Genomic DNA, 15,780 nt, shown 5'->3' on the forward strand with positions numbered 1-15,780 from the left:
ACGCAGGCCTGAGTATGTGGTAAACACGCAGGTACACACGTGCACACGCGGGTGCAGGCACAAGGGTCCCATACACACATGTACACACGTGCACACACAGGTACACACGTGTGCACGCACAGGCACGAGCATCCCGTACACATTGCACACGTGTGTCCGTGGGCCCCAGGCCAGCCGCGAGCCTGTCCCCTTCTCCTCCCGCAGTGGTCCTACGGATTCTATTTAATTCATCTCCAAGGGAAGCAGGGCTTCCAGTTCTTCTGCAAGACGGAGGATATGAAGCGGAGGTGGATGGAACAGTTCGAGATGGCCATGTGAGTGCAGCGAGCCGCGGCGTGGGGCCGGGGGAGTCCCAGGGCGAGTTCGTCCAGGACCCCCGCAGGCAGGGATTTCAAATGCCCAGAAACCGAGACAGGCTTTGTCACTCCGAGACCCCAGGCGCACCTCAGTAGCACCTTCACTGTTTTACGATCTGCCTGGGGCACAGCAGGCCGGTGAGGGGCCAGCGGCGGCTGCGGTGCCAGTGGACACCTGGTGACCTGTGTCCTCAGGGCCTTATGGATGGCTGGACTGTCACTTCTTTGTGAAGGGCTCTGTTTCCATGGAATCTAGAAGGAGCCCCAATATGTCCAACAGAGAAAGGGGATCCATGGGGTCCCCAGACACACCGGACCCTGAGGCCAGACTGGGGTCCTGGAGTCAGGAAGGCCGGGGGCCCCCGGGCAGGAGCACTCCCCTCCCTGCTAAACACCGCGGGTTCCGCCTCTCACGGCCGGCCCTGCGGCTTTGTCCTCCCGGCATCCGGCCCTCGCGCCGTCTGGTCGTGGACGTGTTCTGAGGGAACGCTGCACAGCAGTGCGTGTCCCCTGCCCACTTCCACGTGCTCATGCCGAGCCCAGCGCGCCGTCTGCTTAGATTTTGAATCTCAGGCTTGCATACGGTGAAGCCCCTAAGGGCACGTTGGCTGAGTTGTGACATATCCCGCACCTGCCAGAAACCCTTGTCAAGAAGAGCCCCTCCCCATCCTCCCAGAAGGCACGCGTGCCAGCCCTCACTCAGAGCCCTGCTCTGCCCGGGGTGTCGGGGCAGGTGCAGCCTGCGGCCTGGCCTCCTGACCTGCGGCCCGGCCTGCTCCTGAGCCTGGCCGGCCCCCAAGTCGACCCCGCTTCGGTGGAGCTCAGGCCGTCTGGGCCTCTTTCCCTCCGGTCAGGTCCAACATCAAGCCCGACAAGGCCAATGCCAACCACCACAACTTCCAGATGTACACCTTTGACAAGACCACCAACTGCAAAGCCTGCAGAATGTTCCTCAGGTGAGGAGGCCGCCCGCCCTCAAGAGAGCGTGTCCCCCTCGCCCTGACCCCCCCCACACACCCAGCCGGCCCCGTGCTGGGCCCAGAGGGGCTGGGGAGCGTCCCTGCAGTGTCACACCATGCCGTCCCGGCCCTCGGGCATTCCGGATCAAGCCGGGAGGGGAGGGGCCGTCCCTGTGGGTGCCCCGGGCCCGCCGTGCAGGGCGGCAGAGCAAGGCTGGGAGAGGTCTGGGAGGAGAGCCAGCAGTAGGCGGCACGTGAGGGCGAGGGTCTCAGGGGCCCGGGGCTTCAAGGGCTGGGTGATCCGTGGGGCCGATGGCAAGGTGGGCCTGCTGGTCTTTCTTGACCTTGGCTCGGTGTCATCCTCACTTCCCGCCCTCCCCCTGCTCAGGGGCACCTTTTACCAGGGCTACCTGTGCACCAAGTGTGGTGTCGGGGCGCACAAGGAGTGTCTGGAGGTGACTCCTCCCTGCAAGATCAGTGAGTACCGACCCCCGCCCCGCCGCAGCGCACAAGCCTCCAGGGCTGCTCCTGGGGGTACCGTGACCCGCTCGGAGCTGAGGGGCCCATGGCTCACAGCTGCCCTGGTACTTCCCTTCTGGCCTGGCCGCCTTCGCACATTCTCCTTTCCCACCACTGAGACCCCATGGTGTAGGGATCCGATGAGAAAACCAGGGCTCAGAGAGGGGAGGACACCTGCCTCGGGTCACACAGCACCAAGAGGCCCCGCCAGTGGGGGCATTCCCTGCCAAAGCGCTCCTTCCTCACTGGGGGGCTCCCACGCTTCTCTCTGCCTCTTTGCACCCCTGCCCCATTCCGGTTTTAAGCTCGCAGAACCCGCACCCCACAATGGGTGCAGAACGTTCTTGATCATTGCATGGTGGTTTCTGATCCCAGAGAAACACTGGTTGTGACTGTTCCCAACCCCTGGTTCTGCACGCAGACAGGTCTGGCCTTCCTGAGCCACGCCTACAGCCACGTTCGCAGATGGTTTGCGTGCACGTGTGCACACACATGCACGTGGGCACGCACGGCACCTACAGGGCTCCCATGCTTATTGTGCCTGCATATCAGGGGGGAAGCAGAGGCTCAGGGAGTGGAGGGGACCTGAGCCTGCCCGGCTATCATCCAGCCTGCCCAGGCTCCTCTGGGGGATGCATTTGGGGGGGTACCCAGCCTGCAACAGCTGGATGGGTAGCCAGGAAGCCCGAGATGGTTCTGAAGGCTTTGGAGCTGCCACAAGCAGGGCCGGCTGAGCCCTGGATCAGGGGGGAGCAGGTGCCCAGGCTTCTACTGCAGCACGAGCCTGGGGGCGGGGAAACTGCCGAGTGTCAGCTCTGCTCCCCGCACTTCACGTGGGTGCCCCCGGTCCTCCTACATCCCCCTGAGACGGTCCATTGCCCTGTGTCCACACTCAGAGACAGGGTTAGCTCAGTCCGGGGAGACGGAAGACCTATCAGGCCTGCTTGTCTCCCTGAGACACCACCAGCAGAACAGAAGATTTTGTCCGTCCTCCATTTACTGTGACAGCTGGCCCGGTGCCCTGACCTGCAAGGAGGGTCCGACAGGTCAGGCAGACCCCCTCCTCCGGCCACAGGCCTGATGCAGCCCCCTCCGCCCCATGAGCCTCCTCTGGGCTGGAAGTCCCGGCCAGAGCCCCGGGGCGCGAGCATGGCTCTTCAGCTTTGCCCATCGATAGCGCACTCTGGTGGCTGCATTCCCTCACACGGCTGACGGGACAGTTCATGTCTTCTGGCTTTTTTGTTTTCTGATCTTAAAAGTAACATACTTACTTACCAAAAATTGGGGGACAAAAAGAGAAGAAGTGGAAAAAAGAAGAAAATAAATATCAGCCCTTCACTTCTAAAGAAGTAACCAAAAGTGGTGTTTTGATGTATTTCAAGTTTTCTATTTTAGAATGAATGTTTCTGGGTTTTTAGTCTTCTGATTATTAAGTGCTCATTTCCCATAGAAAATTTGGGAAACATAAGGAAGAGTAAAGGAGCAGAACATCCATTCACGATCCCACCAGACAGATACAACCACCGTTCACCGTCACGCCCCGTTCCCTCTGGCACCGCCACACGGACCCCCCCCACCACCACCACCAATCTCGTCTTGTGTTTTCGTGCTTTTCATCGTGCCTACAGTTGGGGTCTCACCAGACGGGCAATTTTGTATCTTTCATAAGCCGAAGTAATCATGGGCATGCGCCCCATGTCATTAAGAGCCTGCGCTGGGCACCTGGTTTTATTCTGGAGAGTTCCGCGCTGGGTCCAGCACTCTCGCCGCTCGTGCTGGGCTTGGGCTCCGGGCTGTGCCTGTGACCGCAGCAAGGCAGGTTTCCCTGTGTGTTGCTGCCGGGGCCAGGCTGTCCCAGGACGGCGCTGCCCGCCCCCCCGCCCAGAGAGCCTCTCCCCGGGGAGCCTTGCTGCTGCCTTCCTTGTGGGCCTAACGACGGCACTGCCCCTCCCCGCTCGATGCCCACCGAGCCCGTAGTCTCTGTTCTCTAGGGGCTGACGGAAACTGTCTGTCTGAAGCAGTCTGCCCGTGAGTGTCCCATGGCGTTAAAGTCACATTAGCCACGCACGTTAGCCGTTGTGGTCCCTGCTTTGTCTGGCGGTGGAGGGGTGGCCCCCCGTGTCGATGGCTGGGGCCCAGCCGGGCGCTGCTCCCCCCCCCGGGGCACCCCGAGGCAGGCAGGAAGAATCTTTGGAACATCTGGCAAGCAGAGGTGCCCCGTGTCCGTGAGCGAGCGTGCTGGCAGATACACGGTGTGTGTCCTGATGCCTCTTGTCACCTGCCCATGGCAGGCCTCCCTAATCAGGCGTGCGAAGTTTGCCTTTGAGCCCACGTTCCACCAGAGATTTGGGGCAGCTGCTGCCCTTGGAGTGGAGTCAGCCCAGGCAGGAAACCCGTTTGCCAGTCTGTGTTCCCAGGGGACCCTACAGCCAGCGCTCTGAATGTGCCAGCAGAAGTTATTAAGAGACACTCGTGGTCGCCGGCTGTGCTCACGTGGGTGGGAGCGGCCCCCTCCCCGGGGCCTCGCTGCTGGTGGCTTGTCCGCTGACACCTCCCTTGCTTCCTTTTCAGGTTCTCCTGCAGACCTGGTGAGTCCCCAAACTGTTCCCTTCTGCCATTCTGCACCCCATGCAGCCCTGCGTCCCTGAGCCGGAAACACCCTGTTGTTCAGGAATCAATCTCAGCACTCCTGGGGCCACCCTGGCTGGCGCACAGGCCACTGTTGGTCACCTGGGACCTTTGATTTCCTTCGTGGGCCTCGGTAGACGTGGGTCCCTGTGTCACAGGCAGCTGGAGGCCCTGACAGCGGTCACCCTGGCCCGGCTGCACACCTGTTCTGCTTTCCCCGTGGGTTGTGGGTGCCCAGCTCTGTGACAGGCATCCACGCACCTGCCTCCCCATCCTGATGGGGCTTAGTGCCCTCTGTGCAGCCAACATAGGGCAGACATCCCCGCCGTGGGGTCCAAATTAACCAGCGCTTACGGGGTGCCTGCTAGGCCTTGTGTGTGGTACAAAAATGCCCTCTTGGAGGAGGAAAGACCTAGCACTCGGTTGCATGCAGCAGGACACGTCCCAGACGGAGATGACAAGGCCCAGGCTCAGAGCAGGGAGGCCCCCGGGGCTGGCATGGTCAGAGCAGCCTTCCTGGAGGAGGTGGGAGTTAATGGTGAGGGATGGATGTCCCAGGACAATGGAGGGGCACCGAGGTGGAGGGTGTAGGTAAGAACAAGGGAGGGGTTGTCACAAGCTGAAGGAGTGTCACGACTGCCTGTGGGACTCTGGGATGTGTCCCTCTCCTCCCCCTGCTGCCTGCCTCGACCCTTGTCTCTGGGGGGGGGGGGGGTGGAGGGCAGGGAGTGTGAATGCCTGGGCAGCCCTCCCTGATCACTGCTTTGTCCTTGCCCTCACAGGATGCCTCTGGAGCAGGACCGGGTGAGTCGGGGGCTCAGGCCCTCTCAGCTGCCGTCCAGGTCTGCGGTCACTCTGGGGGCCGGGCCTGGGCCATTGTGACCGCCCAGCCTCACCAGGCCTTCTGGGCTCCAGGCTCCTAGGCAGCGTGCTCCCTCTACGGACATGTCCCTGGGGGGGCAGGGCCCAGCGTGCAGAGGGTCAGGGTCCTTCCAGGAGGGAAGGCTGCCGCCGGAGCCCCCCTCGGTGGGGTGGGTCTCAGAGAGCCACTTCTGTCACTTTGCCATTCTCCCCATGTCCTTGTGCCCCCTGTTTTTGCACCACGTGGCTGGAACGTGGCTTTTAACTGTTGAGGGAGGAAGGCGTCACGAGCCAAGCCATGCAGTCTGAGCTGTGCTGGGTCACTATGGCCTGATGGTCAAGGAGCAAAACCAGAGCCACGCTGTGCCCAAGGGACATGCGTGTCCGGGCCAGGCCTGCAGACGGGCCCACACGGGGCGGCGGTGTCAGAGCGAGACTCAGGCCACGAGCGCCCTGCAGATGCCTGGGGCGCCCAGCCGGGACCCCCACTTCAGCCCCAGAGCCACCCCAACCAGCTGTGTGTGTCCTTAGCCAGCCCCTGGGTTTCGCTCGCCCCTGGTCCCCCATCTCCGCCTTGAGGGGTACCCCGTGTCCTTCTCCACACATGGGCTCTCAGTCACAGATTGGAACGGGGTCCGGAGGAAAACACGGGAAATGCCCCTTAAAGTAAATGGCTGCTGCCGTGATGAGCCCCTGAATCCATTAGTCACACGGTTTACTCGTGACACTTAACAACGGGACCTGGAGTCTCACAGGAAGAACTTAGGGTCCCTCACCCAGGAGCCCGGGGGGCCGAGGTCAGCGGCGGGCGGGCTGCCGGCCAGGACCAAGCCACTGAGCGAGGAGCCCCCCCGCCCTGTACCCGCAGGTCCCAAGATGGTGGCCGTGCAGAATTACCATGGCAACCCAGCTCCCCCCGGGAAGCCAGTGCTGACCTTCCAGACGGGCGATGTGATCGAGCTGCTGCGAGGCGACCCCGAGACTCAGTGGTGGGAGGTGGGTCCTGGGGCCCGGAGGGGCAGGGCTGAGGGTCAGGGACCATCCCCGGTGGAGGGAGGCAGGCTGTCGGCAAGACCCCAGTTCCATCCAAGGCAGGAATTCTGGGAGTCCCCAGCCCTGCTTTCACGGGACAAGTGCAGCGTCCCCTCCCGTGTGCCTCCTATATGCCCTCCCCCAGGCTCTGCCTCGGCCACGCTGTGCCCCCCTCCTGCCTACCTGCCCCGCACAGGCCCACTCTCTGAGGGGGCAGTCAGGCGTCGTGCTGGCCCCGGGCGGGGGGGCACACCATGGCTGAGACCCACCACCTTCCCCCCAGGAAGTGCCACATGGGGGAGCAGAGACAGACGTGGACACGGACAGTGTCCCAGATGGTTACGGTTCTGAGGATGGAACTGCTCTGTGAACAGGTCCCCAAAGGTGGAGCCCGCATGCTCCCACCTGCCTGCCCCTGGGCACCCGACACCCACAGGGGTCAGCATGGTGCCACGGGAGCTCGGGGCACTCGGCCCAGCCTGGCCGACCCGGGGTGACCGAGACCTGCTTAGAGAGAATGCTGATGTTCCCGTGACTGTTACTGCCGTCACGTTGTTTGGTGATGGTCTTTTTCCTCCGTACTTACTGAGGAACTTATCGTGCTAGACCGTGCCTTCACGCAACTGGAGATCAGGAAGGTGCACAAGGGTATCCGCAGTGTCAAGTCTCTGTCTCTGCCCAGGACCCCGGCCCAGGTGTCCCCAGAGCCACAGTGCTGGGTGGCCTTGCAGAGAGGCTTTACCAGCATAAGAGGGGGGAGGCCGAGGAGGAGCTGCAGGGGGGACTTTGGGAAGGGATGGGAAGAGCAGAGGCTGAGCCCCGGCCCCTGCCGACCCTCCCAGGCTCCTATCAGATCCCCCGGTCCGAACTCCCCTTCCGTTCGAGAAGCGCCCTGTAGGTGCGAGGACTGGAGAGCAGCTGGGGCCGGGGCTCTAACCCCAGCTCTGAGCAAGTCTCTCAGCTACTTCTCTGGGCCTCAGTGTTCTCATCTATAAAGTGGGGATGCCACACCCCGCCTTACTACCCAGCGGTCATGAGGTCAGCTGAGGCTACAGCAGGGAGTGGTGCCGACACACGCTCTTCTTAGGACCTACCCTCACCCCATCCTTAGCATAAGCTGAGCCGCATGGAAGGGCCCGCTGCACCCACTCCCACCGGCCAGTCCCGGCCCCCATCATCTCTCTCCTTCCAGGGTCGGCTGGTGCAAACCAGGAAGTCAGGCTACTTTCCTAGCTCGTCTGTGAAGCCCTGCCCCGTGGACGGAAGGGTGAGCACTTTCCATAGAAGCTTCTGGAACGCAGTGGCTCGGAGGCTGGGGGTCCTGAGGGCTGTCTTCTCACTCGGGGCATCTGGGCTTGTTCAGGACGTCCTTGCTAAGTGGCCATTGTGAGCTGGCCCCAGAACTGGGGGCCAGGGGGACGAGGGGCAGGGGTGCCTTCCCATCTGAAGGGCTCAGCCAGGTGGGTGCTGCGTTTCTCGTGGTTTTAGAAACACAAAGTGGGCATTTTTGCGGCAGTTGTAATGGATGGAAGATCAAAAATGTTACCTTCCTCCAAATTTTAGGGACTCTCTAAGTCTTCTGGGGCTCTTACACAGCCCCAGGGAGGAGAGGACTCCCCCGAACATTAGAATTCAGAGCTAGACTTTAGAGTGTTTGGAAGAAAGTCTTTTCATCTGAGTAGCATGGAGCAAATCTTTCTCTGTTACAAAAGGCATCAAGCAGTCCCTCGTGAATAATATAATTACCTCCACCCACCCCCTAAAAAAGGCATTTCAAAGTGCCAGAGGGAAATTTCTGCAGAGGGAGCAGGCGGCGGGTCCATCTGCCAGCATCAAGGGGGCCAGGCAGCAGAGAAGGAAGAACATCTCTAACTCACTGGTGGCCTGGGGCAGGTCCCATCTGTGCCCTGGGCCTCAGTTTCCCCATCTATATGTGAATGGGGTGGTAGGGGTAGGTAGTCCCTGAGGCCTTGCCCAGCCCATGGCACAGCGGGGGGAGGCCAGGGTGGGGGCTCTGGCTGGTGAGGGCGTGGCGTGGGGTCTCGAGGCTGCCCGGCCAGTGTGTGGCCCGCCACCTGGAGGACAGGCCACTGCCACCCAAAGGACACCTGCCCTCGGGGCCGTGAGCCTGTCTGTAGCAAAGAACTCTAGCTGTAGGATGTGCTCCCGTCACTGCTGGGACATTCCTGCAGCCTTCGGTCACCCCTCCCTGGGGATACGCGCCCTACGTGTTCAGTGAAACCCACTGAGCATGTCCTCAGAGGCGGCGAGTCCCAGCCGCTGCCCTGAGGGACCGCCCGGTCCAGTGGCTCCGGGACTAAGTCCCCAGACACCGCAGTAGCCGGTGCCGGGCCCGAGGGTCAGGTCGCTGATCACAGGCCCCCTCTGGCCCCACTCGGGACAGCGCCTTGGGCGATGTTAACCCAAATGTTCTCTCCTCCAGCCGCCCATCGGCAGGCCGCCATTCCGGGAGATCGACTACACCGCCTACCCCTGGTGAGTGAGGCCGGGGCGGGGCCCTGCGAGCCGGTGAGCAGGCGAGGGGGGGGGGGGCTGCCTCCTGCTTGTGCCCAGGGTGGCTGAGTCCCGGCTGTCCCTGTGTCTCTGGGAGCCTGGGGGGCTCTTCTCTACCCCGAGGCAGGTTTTGCCCATCGCGAAAACAGATCATCAGGTTATCATCTGGAAGAACGGAGCCCCTTTCTTTACATGAGCTTCATCATAGAAAAGATAGGAAAGTGGGGTATTTCAGGCCAAATGTGTAATCACACGTGTCCTCACGGAGCGGCTGGATGAGAACCGTGGTGCTGCTGGGATGACCGGGAGCGTGAGAAGGTGGACGTTCTAGGGATGAGTCACAGATACAGGTCGGCTCGGGGGACCAGCTTTTACTGCTCTGTCTGCTGGTCACCCGGCCACCTCGAGGAAGGACCGGCCGTGGTGGCCGTGGCTCCCTGTGCTCCGTGCCCTGTGGTGGGCTCCCTGTGCTCCTACCAGAATGCATCTGGCCTCGGGGTTTTCATCGGGGGGCTCACCCTGTGCCCAGCGGTGTGACACCCACACCCACGGGGTCCTGGCTTCCTCCGCCCCTGGGCTTGGCCGCCCCCTCCAAGCCTGAGATGCTGCAGGCCCGTCCACCTGGTGCCGTGCCCCCCACACTCATGTCCAGGGTCGAAGTGCAGGACTGGCCCGTGATTTTCGTTTGATGGACAGAGAAAACCTCTGTTTCCTAATGTCGGTTCTATCACCGTTGCACCTTGTTTCCCGAAGTCCCCCGTCGGCCTTGTGGGCGGTGCAGGTGGTAAGGGTTTGGGGGGTGGCCGCGGAGCTTGCCTGGCTGTCTCCAGGGTGGGCTTCCCGTCAGTGAGGCAGCAGTCCGTCCATCTGTCCAAATCCCGTTTAACGGAGATGTCTGTGGACTCCGGTGTGTGCAACAGAAGTAAAAACTCCACGAGTGTTTGTTTATGACTTGCTTTATCGACAGTGAAAACTTAGAAATTTGCTCTAACGCTCGCATTGCACGGGGCCCCTCTTGCGGACCAGGCTCTGTAGAAAGCCCCCGGGCGCCGGGCTGAGGTCCAGGGGCCTTATTCCTCCCCAGGACGGTGTCACCCCATGCGTGCCCCTCCTGCAGGGGCGCGGCCTCCCTCCCCAAGCTTGTGAAGCCCATAGCGCTGTTGCAGAGGCCTGGGTGTCCTCCAGGGGGCGCCAGTGTTAACCTCCGGCCTCGTCCCACCTGCTAGGTTCGCAGGCAACATGGAGAGACAGCAGACCGACAACCTGCTCAAATCGCACGCCAGCGGGACCTACCTAATCAGGGAGCGGACGGCCGAGGCAGAGCGCTTTGCCATAAGCATCAAGTACGTGCTGGCTGGGGGGTCGGGGACACCTCTCCCCCAGTGCCGCTCGGAATCACGAGCCATGTCCTTCGTGGGTGGGGGTGGCCATGGACTTCATTGCCCGAAGCAGGACACTTGTGAGATGAAAGGGTGTCAGTGGGTCTACACAGCGTAGCTGGCCCGGGACACATGTGAACGCCCTGCCCAAAACCACAGGGTAGGCTTGGTCCCATGTTTTTCAGGTTGCGGGAGCCACACAAGCTCAGGTGCCAGAGCAGGGCAGGGATACCGTAAGAGGTTAGAGGCCAGCAGCCCCGCTAGTGGGCTTTGGAGAGAATGGGAAGGTCACACCGCTATGGCCTTGTGGCTTCAGCCAGTGGCCTTTGGTCTGGGTGTCCTCCTGCCCAGAAGCTGCTCCGTCGTGCGTCTGCCACCACCCCTTCTAAAGAAGGAGTCTGGCTGGTGGCTGGTCACCGTCGGCATAGGATGCCCCTGGAGATCCTGGGTCAGGCCCCTGGCAGCCGACGGGCCAGTGAGTAGAGGGGCTGTCGGCTGTGATGACCCCCAAGGTCTGGTCTGGTCTGCTCTCAACTGCCGCCCCTGTCCGGGGAAGGCCTCTGGTCTGCTGGAGGTCAGAATCCCACAGATGCTTAGAGCCTAAAACAAGCCCACTGGCTCTAAAGCACCGAGAGCAAAGGAGAGCAGCGTCGGAAGGGACCAGTGTCCAGTGTGGGAGCGGGACGTGGCCCGGGTCCCTGGTGAGCAGGACCTGCTCCCCAGCAGAGGTTCCTGCACACCTGCCGTGGGCCCAGGGAGCGTCATGAGGTGTGACAGTGGAGTGCAGGCCGTGGGGCAGGTCCGTGGTGCAGGCAGCAGGCTGGGAAGTGGCAGCGACGGCACTCGCCTGATAGTTCACGCGGCACCTTCTGAGTGCCTGGCCTGCAGGCTCCCCCGTGGGGGTGAGGGCGGCCCAGGAGCTGGGGGTGGGGTGAGCACCCCCCACTGACTTTAAATATGGGAGAAGCCGTGGATGGTCTACAAAGGCCCCCCCAGGAGAGGCCTCTGGCCAGCATGGGATTATTTACCAGTTGTTTGTTCCGGTAACTGATTTCCAGTTGTTAAACCAGCCTTGCATTCCCAAAATGTCCCACTGGGCATGGTGTAGAGTCCTCCTTAAATATTTGGTTAATATAGGCACCCACGTGGGGAGAGATTTGGTTGCTAGTGGTTTGCTTAGAACTTTCGCATCCATAGTCCTAACAGTTGTTGGCGTGTTTCCTTCTCTTGGGATGTCTGTCCGGCTTCGGTACCAGCCGGCAAGGGGCTGGAGTGGTATTTGGGGAGCAGGGGGTGCGAGGAGGCTTTTCCATAAGGTCACACTTGAACGGAGACCTGAGGGCGCAAGCTCAGGAGGTGACGATGGTAGGGGCAGCCCTGGCGGGCTGGTGCTTGGCCCAAGTCGTGATCCCGTGGCCTGAACGCTTTGCCCAGGTTCAACGACGAGGTGAAACACATCAAGGTGGTGGAGAAGGACAGCTGGGTCCACATCACGGAAGCCAAGAAATTCGAAAGCCTCTTGGTATGTGATCCTGTGGCTCCGTGGCCTGGTCCACAGGGGTCAGGGGAGGGCCCGGGGGTCCCACCACCGCCAGACCAAGGGGAAGCGGCCCCCTGCACCCCGCCGTCTGCAGACCGCGCTCACGGAGGGCAAGAGCCCTGCGGGGCTTCTGCGTTGCTGGGGAAGATCCAGGGAAATGGAACAGTTCGGGCCTCGTGACAGCCCCTGCATTGGGACTTCTGCCCCCCAGAGGGTTCACCTGGGTGGACAGTGAGGGAGGGCCCACCAGGCCTGCCTGCATCACTTCAGCCCACCTCCCACACGCCCCGCCGCCCCCTTCCCCGGCCGGAATGCAGGTAAAGGCACAGGCCTTCCTAATGCGATGTTGTGTCTTTTCTGAATTACGAGCATTGCATGTACCGAGAGGATCTGACTCGAGCACCTGAGCCCTTAGACGGCCCGCTGTGGCCGCAGAAAAGCACAAAGTAAAAAGTATCCACAGTCACCCACCCCCCCAAACCCAGTGTTAACGTTTCAGGGTGAGTCCTCTCAACCTTGAAGAATAGCTTAGGTGTGGTTTATATCAGGGTTGTCCACACTGTACCGTTAGCCTGCTTTTTCAACGTGATAAACTTTGCCGTTGGCACAACCCTCCCCTCTCCCGGCCGGTAGCCACATGGCATTCGGTCACTGGCACCTGCTGTTCTTTCTGGAAGCCCTTCCTTGCTGTCGGACACATGGGGTTCCAGGTTTTCCTCCATCAGAAAGAGCTGCAGCGAGCATCCAAGTGCCGGTCTTGGCATTCACCCCTGATTTTCCTTGAGCAGCAGCTGGAGAGAAACTGCTGGCTCAGAGGTCTTTGACATACGGACCACCCACCATGGGTGGGGTGCTGGGTGGAGAGGACAAGTCCCAAGTGAAACCGAGGAGGGAGCGGGAGGCCAGAGCACCTGGGAGGACTGCCTGGAGGCGGTGGCAGCAGCAGTGAGCACGTGTGTCTTGCAGGAACTGGTAGAGTACTATCAGTGCCACTCACTCAAGGAGAGCTTCAAGCAGCTGGACACCACGCTCAAGTACCCCTACAAGTCCAGGGAGCGCGCAGCCTCCAGGGCCTCCAGCCGGTCCCCAGGTAATGCCCACACCGGCCCTGCACACCAGCGCTCACCCGGACACAACCGTTCTGCCCATTTCCCATGGCCCTGGCTTTCACTGCCTCCCTGCCCTTGAGGAAGGCTTTCTGTGGGACCGAGGCCAGGAGCCCCTTCCCAATCCCCACCCCCAGGAGCAGTGGCTCGGGTTCCCCAGCCCATCACAGGCACCCTCCTGAGCCAGGGTGTCCTGGTTGGTCCACAGGACAGGCGAGGAGTGCCAGCTCTCAACGGCTGCTCCGGGTCTTGGCACCCATGCCCAGAGGTCAGCATGGGGAGAGAGCAGCACAGGTGCCATCTGTCCTTGGATCCCTCACCAGCCCCCAGCCCCCAGCCCCCTGGGGGCCTTCACTGTGAGGGAGATAGAGCTGGTACCTCCGTTTGTGGGCTAGGCCGCACGGGCCCACCTGGAGTTAGAGGCAGGGCGAGCCTAGAGTGTTTGCAGTCCAGCCCACGACTGTCGGCCACACCACCCCACGTCCCCAGCTGCCAGGGCAGAGCAGGGCAGGAGAGGAGCAGTGGACCTTCAGCGAGCATGTCGCGTGCGCTGGGCCAGAGGCCAGGCTCCTTGCATGAATAGTCTCTGAGACCCTGGAGCCAGCTAGGAGGAGGTGGTCCAGATTCTCCAGGGAACAGGCCCAGAAGGTGGTGGGAGGGGCAACTCAGAGGCCACCAGGCTGCGCCTCGCAAGCCCGGGGCGCCTCGACGCCATGCCCTGCGCTCTGCCTGCTCGCGCCTGGAAACGCACCGGCCCGCCGGCCTGCTTTCACGTTCTTTCTCGCTCTTTGCAGCTTCCTGCGTCTCCTACAACTTTTCTTTTCTCAGTCCTCAGGGCCTCAGCTCTGCTTCTCAGGGCTCCTCCGCTCCCTTCTGGTCAGGTACCGCTGGCGCTCGGGGCGTGGGGGGGCCCGGCCTGCCACCCGCTGGCCCGCAGCCCCTGCCCCAAGCTGTCCACAGCTGCCCGCAGCCCAGTGCGGGGCGGGGCCGCGGGGCCGTGGGGCCGTGGGGCCGTGGGGCCCGGGCCTGGGAAGGGAGGGCCGGCCGCCAGGGTAGAGCTGAGGATGACGTCAGGCTTAGCTCCCCCCTCCCCCCATTGCTGTTGCCTCTCGGACTCGCGCACCCCGCTGGCCACTCCCCAGCTTGGCCGCCACTGTCCCTCCTTGCTTGTTGAGAGCTTTGCCTCTGGTAGCGGCAAACAGCCGGGCGGCCACCCTCGGATTGAAGATGGGAGCAGATCGGGCCGGCCCTACTGGGCGGGCCCTGGAGGTAGGGAGACGGGGTCTCGGTCAGCTGTGACTGCTTGGCCCTCCACTGCCAGAGTCAGAGCCCCTCCCCAGCCTCTGTGTGTGTCCCCTCTGTCCCAGACATTGTCCCCTGCTCAACAGGATTCCTGGGTCCCCCGCTGAGCTGGTCTAGTTAGGTGGCCGTGTGGTTTGGGGATCTGGAAGTTGGGCCCCAGGACCCTGGCTCCATGTGCTCCGTCCGAGAGCAGGCTGGGAGCTGACCCCTGGCTAGGTGACACTCCTGCACCAGGCATGCAGGGGGAGGCCCTGTGGGAGTTGTGGTCAGAACACCAGCCTCTGCTCTGATCCCGTGATCGCACTTGGCTGTGACGGCCCCCAGTGTGGCTGGAGACCACCCCGGGTGCCTTCATGCGAGGCTCGGAGAGGCTGTCGCCTGGAGGTCTGGGTGGAATTAGAGAATAGTCTGTGCCTTCAGAGCCTTTCTGCTGGGCAGCCCTCCTCTCCAGGCAGAGGGCCAGGCGCCAGGGGTCCAGCTGTGTGACGCTGCCCGTCTCCCCCAACAGTGTTCACGCCCCGTGTCATTGGCACGGCCGTGGCCAGGTACAACTTCGCCGCCCGAGACATGCGGGAGCTCTCGCTGCGGGAAGGCGACGTGGTGAAGATCTACAGTCGCATTGGTGGGGACCAGGGCTGGTGGAAGGGCGAGGCCAACGGACGGGTAAGTGCGGCCTAAGACGCGGCCTGGCTCAGCTCGGGCTGGGTTTGGGCAGGCTGGCACCTCAGTGTGGCCTGCCCCAGCACCGTGCCCACACCCTCTGAGCCACAGACCCGAGCTGCCCTGGTTGGAGCTGGATCTAGGCCCGTTTGACACCGTATCTGCGCTCAGTCCCGCTCTGTGGCCCTCTGTGGCCACGGCAGGGGGTGTGTTTTATACACACTCTTCACGTGACTTGCGTGTACCCAAGCCCTTTGCGCAGGCAGAGAAACCGCAGGACGTGAGTAGGGCCCAGGAGTCCTCACCCGCCTCACTTACACCCTGGGGAGATGGGAGGGGCACACCGTGTTCCCACCTGCCCTGCCCCTTCATGCTCTTCCTGCGGACTCTCTCTTCCCTGTCCACCCTGTGACCCTGCAACACTCTATGGCCCCTTCTCCCTGTGCCCCATCTGGACCCCCTGGCTTTGACCCGATTCTGTCAGCACTCACCCAGCATGGTACTGGAGCCCCACGTGGGGCGGATTTGGGGATGTCCAGCCATCCTGGGGCCGCTGGGCTGTGGAGGGCCAGCCTGCCTTGGCTCCCATTGCCCACCGTTCCGTAGCCAGGTGGCGGGAGCTGATCTGCCTCCACCTAGCACGTTGGCTGCCCTTTGGGGGCCTTGGGTCAGATGCGTTTTCCACCCCACAGCCCTTTAGAAGCGGGAGGCCACGGAGTCCTAGGCAGCTGGCCTGGAGGGCTGAACACAGCTGTCAAAGCGGCCCTCCGGGCGCCAGCCCTGGAGGCACCTGGGGCTCTAATTCAGTGAGCACAGACCTGGGCCTTCCTCACCAGCTTTTGAAGGTCACAAATAAACCAGTTTCCCAGGTTTCAGAACTACCGGTTTGGAGCATTACTAGATATTCCTGTTGCTTTGACCCTG

General features: G+C 62.2%; 1 protein-coding gene across 2 annotated transcripts in view; it reads left to right on the forward strand.

Annotated features, from left to right (window-relative positions):
* Positions 1–15,780, forward strand: part of VAV2 (vav guanine nucleotide exchange factor 2) — a 168,240-nt gene that overhangs the window by 147,019 nt on the left and 5,441 nt on the right. Inside the window, exons 15-27 of one of the 2 annotated variants that reach the window (XM_045771281.2) lie at positions 205–314; positions 1,211–1,312; positions 1,704–1,792; positions 4,406–4,422; positions 5,245–5,266; positions 6,192–6,319; positions 7,548–7,622; positions 8,799–8,851; positions 10,096–10,212; positions 11,683–11,770; positions 12,755–12,878; positions 13,689–13,775; positions 14,705–14,859. In XM_045771281.2, coding sequence (XP_045627237.2) covers positions 205–314; positions 1,211–1,312; positions 1,704–1,792; positions 4,406–4,422; positions 5,245–5,266; positions 6,192–6,319; positions 7,548–7,622; positions 8,799–8,851; positions 10,096–10,212; positions 11,683–11,770; positions 12,755–12,878; positions 13,689–13,775; positions 14,705–14,859 — 1,167 coding nt within the window. The remainder of the gene's footprint in view (positions 1–204; positions 315–1,210; positions 1,313–1,703; positions 1,793–4,405; positions 4,423–5,244; positions 5,267–6,191; positions 6,320–7,547; positions 7,623–8,798; positions 8,852–10,095; positions 10,213–11,682; positions 11,771–12,754; positions 12,879–13,688; positions 13,776–14,704; positions 14,860–15,780) is intronic. The other variant, XM_045771280.2, reaches the window with a different exon arrangement.

The sequence above is a fragment of the Ursus americanus genome, chromosome 18 (genome assembly GCF_024610735.1).
Source record: "Ursus americanus isolate L20-20 chromosome 18, mUrsAme1.1.p, whole genome shotgun sequence".
NCBI classification, from domain to species: Eukaryota; Metazoa; Chordata; class Mammalia; order Carnivora; family Ursidae; genus Ursus; species Ursus americanus.